This window comes from Alligator sinensis, unplaced genomic scaffold (genome assembly GCF_000455745.1).
Source record: "Alligator sinensis unplaced genomic scaffold, ASM45574v1 scaffold325_1, whole genome shotgun sequence".
Lineage (NCBI taxonomy): Eukaryota > Metazoa > Chordata > Crocodylia > Alligatoridae > Alligator > Alligator sinensis.
This window is the reverse complement of record NW_005842118.1, coordinates 1742127-1747804: the sequence shown is the minus strand read 5'-3', so window position 1 is coordinate 1747804 and position 5678 is coordinate 1742127. Positions and strand designations below refer to the sequence as shown.

General features: G+C 44.7%; 1 protein-coding gene and 1 long non-coding RNA gene across 2 annotated transcripts in view; one reads left to right on the top strand and one right to left on the bottom strand.

The window, feature by feature from the left end:
• Nucleotides 1–3133, bottom strand: part of LOC102368788 — a 7167-nt gene extending 4034 nt beyond the window's left edge. Inside the window, exon 1 of the long non-coding RNA XR_323966.1 lies at nucleotides 3084–3133. This is a non-coding gene — a long non-coding RNA (uncharacterized LOC102368788). The remainder of the gene's footprint in view (nucleotides 1–3083) is intronic.
• Nucleotides 1–5678, top strand: part of CTNNA3 (catenin alpha 3) — a 1539787-nt gene that overhangs the window by 350304 nt on the left and 1183805 nt on the right. The window contains 1 exon segment of the mRNA XM_025205567.1: nucleotides 4290–4553. Within this exon segment, the coding sequence (XP_025061352.1) occupies nucleotides 4290–4553 (264 nt within the window).

Genomic DNA, 5678 nt, shown 5'->3' with positions numbered 1-5678 from the left:
CCAAGGTTTATGATTACAGTGTTTCAATCTGCCTAATAAACTAGAATTTTAAGGATCCCTTGTTGGACATTTGTAGCCAACAATATGAGGGATTAGATGCCTAACTGATTCTTTTCTGCCCTTTTCACATCCCTGAAAATCCATTAATGTATCTACTACTGTAATACATAGTAATCTCACCCTTAAAACTAAGTCATAAAAAACAGCAAGGAGGAAGAGAACTCCCTTACCTTTCATACCTGCAGTTTTTCAGGATCTTGAGCAGGGTGGAATAAGGTCACATGTAAACACCTGAATCCATTTTTATATCTAATAAGTCAGGGGTGGACTAAATATGGCCTGTGGGCTGGATCCATCTTGCCAACTGATTTCATCCAGCCTGCAGGCAGGCATCTGCCAATTGATTGCATCTGGCCTGTGGCTGCCCCTGCAGTACTCCACATGAGGCTGAGACCTATCTGGGGCAGCCTGCACCATGCTGCCAACCCCTCCTGCTGATGGCACCAGCCAGTGCTTATAGCTTCCCTGTGGGACTCCTTCTGGTGCAGCTGCATGAGTAATGCTTGGCACCTCCCGTCTCCACAGCAGGGTCAGGAGGATCCACTTGGGGCATGGAGAGCTGAGCAATATTTGGATGGCTGCAGCAGCAGCCCCACTGACAAGCTGTGTGCACTGGCAGGGGCTGGGGTGGTATTGCCTGGAAGGTGTGGGGTGGGTGCAGGCAAGAGCATGGTATGGGGTACCCCAGGCAGGAGCAGGTGGGGACTCAGCCCCATGTGGATTGTTGCAGGGGCAGCTGCAGGCCAGATTGAGGGGGTGGTGGGGTAGATTGCACCTGCACTTCAGCAGCTGGGCAAGCTCTGCTGCACAGGCCTCCTGCCTCTCTCCAGCCACCCCACTCGCAGCTGGCTCCAGGGACCTAGCATGTGAGCAGCCACCCAGACACATGCGCATCCCCCTCCCCACACCTCCATGTACACACCCAACCCCTGCACCCTCCAAACACCCCCCCCCCCCCCACAATATAAGAGTAAGACTTTATTTTGAGCTTTTACGCAATTGCCTCAACAGCTCCCCCCAAAATCAGGGCAAAAATATTTTTTGAAATAAAATTAAAATATGTTACAGTAGATTTCTGACTTTTAGTATACAATGCATCTTTTTATCTGTAATTTGTTAAAATGATATCTTCAGAAAGATTGTGTGGCCCTCAACAGCTCACCAAAACTCATTAAGTTGCCCTCTAGCCGAAATAATTGGTTACACCTGTAATGACTCCAATAGAATCTAGACAAAGATGTTAAAAGGTGTATTGCTCAAAGAATTAGAGGTATCAAATGGTCTAGCCAAAGCAATAACTGGAAAGAACAGAATTTAAAAATGTAATTGTAGAATAAAGCAGTTTCTGACAGTTTGAAGTATCTACATAGGCCCCTGGCACATGCTCATTTCAAGATGCAGTGGGCTCTGATCCCCGAATCCCAAAATTGCTCCTCTTGCCATACCACATGTACATGGCAGGAAGATCAGATCCCAGTCATTCCCTTTCTACTTGCCAGTGCAGAGGAGCCTGGCTTCATGTTCCTGGGCTCCCTCTGTACCAGCAAGTTGAAACCTGGATGCCTAAAGCCTGGCATGACCTTATGCTTTCCCAGTGCAGTTTTGGAGCCTGGGCCAAGTTCAAATCCTGGTGTATAAAGACCAGGAATGACAATCAGCTCCAGGCAAGCCATGTGTTCAACTTAAAACACCATGCATAACAGCTACAAAAACGTTCTATGTTATATGTGGGACATTTTCATGGCTGGTTTGCTATTTTTAGTTAAGTGCACATGTAGCACGTTTACCATTTATGCCATGATTAATAATTAAGCGGGGGCAGGGAGGGGCATAGTGACAAAATTCATTAGAAAACTCCTAAAAGTCCTATAGGCTCCCTAGAAAAGTACACTTAATTGTGTGCAGAGCTACCAATAGCTGCAATGCTATACTGAAATCTTGCATACAGTGTTTGTCTCTTGCTTAATTGTGATTTTTTATTTTCTTAGTCAGACTTGGTTAAATCTTAGAGACCTTACTCAGAGGAAATTCTTACTGGTTACTTACAAAGACAATTCTGCTATAGAAAGGACAACAGGTTTTGGTTGCTTGCTGGGTTATGATACAACCCAACTAAGTACAGAGTTCTTAAGAACAGTAACAAGATGAACTGAAACACTGCATTGATTTAACATTGTATCTCCAGGCCTTGCAACACAGTGTAAATAAGGAGCAATCTGTTTTATAGTGTCAAGGGTAGGGTCCTACCGGTGGGCCATGATCTCCTTAAGGCCCCTTCCTCCATGACAAGTCAGCCCAAGGGCACCCTCCGATTCTCACCCGCCATGCCTTTGATGTTTAGATAGTCGGGAGGCTGCCTTACACCCTCTGGGTCACTTCCCTATGTTGATTCTGACCCCGTGGTTTCCCAGACTCCTCGTGGGTCTTGTCCTGCAAATAGGTGCTTTGGCGCACCCTAGCCTTATGTGCTATGCATGGCTCCAACCACCCCTTATACCATGCCCCAAGCCTCGCAGTTGGAATAGACGTTGTTCAGTCTTTCTGTCTCCCCTCACCCCCGCCTCTTGAGCCTTCTCGGTACTGCTGCCTGCCTCTTGGGGCTCTCCGTGCCCACTCTGGGCCTTTTCCGTAATGCCGCCACTTTCCTGGGGCTCTCTGTGGCCGCATTGAGCCTTCTCAGTCAAACCACCCTTCAGTAAGCTGAAGTTACCTTCAGTAACCGCAGCCAGTAAGCTGCCCCCTTCCCTGGGGCTCACCACACCCACACTAGGGCTTCTTCATAGTGCCCCTTCTCTGGGGCTGGGGTCTATGCACCCCACATGCAGCACCCTTACTGGTGCTGGGGCCCCCACACTGCTGCGAGTCCCCTATGAGGCCTCCTCCAACCCCTAATAGCCTCACCCAAGCCACCAGTGTAACAACAAAACAAAACAGAAACTCGAGTCTCTTGGCTATAACCTAAACATAAGCCGCCTGGCTATAACAACATTGCTCAAGCATCTTAGAGCTGCCATAAGCTGTACCTGCAGTCAGGTGTCTTTCCACATCCTGGCTTAGAAAGCTCCTGCCTCTCTGGCTGCTGGCAGGGAACTGCCTGCCGTCTATGCTTTATATAGGAGCCAGGCCCTGCCCCTTTCAGTCAGCTGACCTCCTGGTTGGCCTGGCAACCCACAGCTGGGCTCCTTATTCCCTGCTAGGGCTCGTTCCCCAGCAGTTTCCCCTCTCTAGGAGCAGGGCACCTCCGCGCTCTGTGACATACAGTTATAAGCGGGGGTAAAATCACTAACTACTCCTGAACTTTGTGGCTTTAAGTAGCTATTTGCATAATTAGAGCTTTGTTTTCCAATCTTTATTCATAATGCTTTTTAAAGAAAAAGCATATTTTTGGCTCTGTGTCCACTAGACAAAATGCAGACACCTGTTGAGGTATGAGGTGTAGCTGAATGAGGATGGGAGCGTGCTCAGTGAAAAACTGATTCTTGGAATGTGGTCATTTATTTATATAATAGGTTATTGATACTTTTAAAAAAAGTATTAACTATTAATCTGCCCTTGAAGATAATTCAGCTTGTTCTAAGAAAACCATAAGCAAAGGCAGCAATAATCTGCTTCTATGTAAGTTGTCACTACCTTTCTTTCCCCCTCAGACTTCCAAATTGGTCTGAGGAAGTAAGATTAGGGGCAACAATTGCCTGAACACACCACCAAAAATAAGCTAGAAGAGCCCTGTTCATTCAGTATTGAATGTCCCACTCTTCAGCTATAAATGTATGCCACAGGAAGTGGGTACAGCAGTATTTTTCTAAATAATGCATGTAGGACCTGATGCAATGCCCATGAAAATAATTGGAAAGGCTCTTGTGGACTTCAGTTTACTTTAGATCCAGTTGTTCATAGCTCCCTTCTCATTTTTCTAAACACTCTTGCAGCTCTTTTTTTATTTTTAAGCTCAGAGTTTGAAACTGGTAGCAGAAATTTTGCTTATTCTGAATTAATCCCTTCCCCCCTCCCTATTCCAATATATCCTTCCCCCACATTACTTTTTGCTTTCATCCAAGCTGTTTTATAAATAAATAATAAAATGTACTGCACAAAACATGTAGTAAATCAATCTTTGAGTTTAACTCACTGTTTACTTTAGCAAATACAGTGCAGATTGAAATAATTTGTTTCTACATTACTTGTCAATTTTAAAGTGCTTTTTAAAAACCATGTTCTTTTGCTGACAGGATTTGAAATCTAGCAATCAGCAAGATGAAATTGCAGCAGCACGTGCTTCTTTGAAGGAAAATGCTTCTCTTCTACATTCAATTTGTTCAGCTTGTTTGGAACATTCAGATGTTGCATCACTTACAACCAGTAAGGACTCAGTTTGTAATGAGATACAGAATGCTCTCAATGCCATTTCGAATGCTTCTCAACGAATTAGAAATCATAACATTCAACCTACATCTCATTCCGCTACGCTAGGAAGCGCACTTGATGATCTTGAGGTAGGTAAATATATAAACATGTAGCACTGCAGCTTACTCAGGCAAATTACTTAATTTATTTTAAATGAACATAATACTATTTTAAAAGTGGCAGATTGAATATATTAGAAACTCAAGTTTTGTATATTCATACTGTGTGCATTAGCAGGACATACTCAGCCCCATGCAGAGTGCTGCAGGGGCAGCTCGAGGCCAGATCCAATCAATCGGTGGGCTGAATCTGGCCTAGGGGCCATATTTTCTCTACCCCTGTCTTATACAATGCCAAGTGTTCTCAACTCCCACTATGTCTGTTGCCCTGTGGGGTCAGGCCAACTCTCAGGATCTCAATATTGCACTGTTAGACAGGAGGGTGTGACACAATTGCACATATACAAACATACAAATCAAGTAGGTGCATATACAGGCACAATACCAACTCAGGCACATACACATCCAAACCAGCCTAGGCACATGCATACCTATCACCAATTCAAGCACATACACTATACACCCCAAAAAGTTAGACAAAAATCAATTGTCTATACCTGCACACACAGTACAGACAGGAGGGTGTGACACAATTGCACATATACAAACATACAAATCAAGTAGGTGCATATACAGGCACAATACCAACTCAGGCACATACACATCCAAACCAGCCTAGGCACATGCATACCTATCACCAATTCAAGCACATACACTATACACCCCAAAAAGTTAGACAAAAATCAATTGTCTATACCTGCACACACAGTACAATTTGTATATCATGCACACAATGACATATATATATATGTGTATATATATATATATATATATATATATATATATATGTATATATACGTACACATACATAGAATCATAGAAGTAGGGTCGGAAGGGACCTTGTAGATCTTCAAGTCTGCCCCCCTGCCTGGGCAGGAGGAAAACTGCGCTCAATGACCCCAGCCAGGTAGGCATCGAGCCGCTTCTTAAAGACCCCCAGGGTAGGAGCCAGCACCACTTCCCTTGGAAGCTGGTTCCAGATCCTAGCCACCCTAACTGTGAAGTAGTTCTTATGGATGTCTAATCTAAACCTACTCTCCAACAACTTGTGGCCGTTATTCCTTGTTATCCTGGGGGGCACTAGGGGAAACAAGG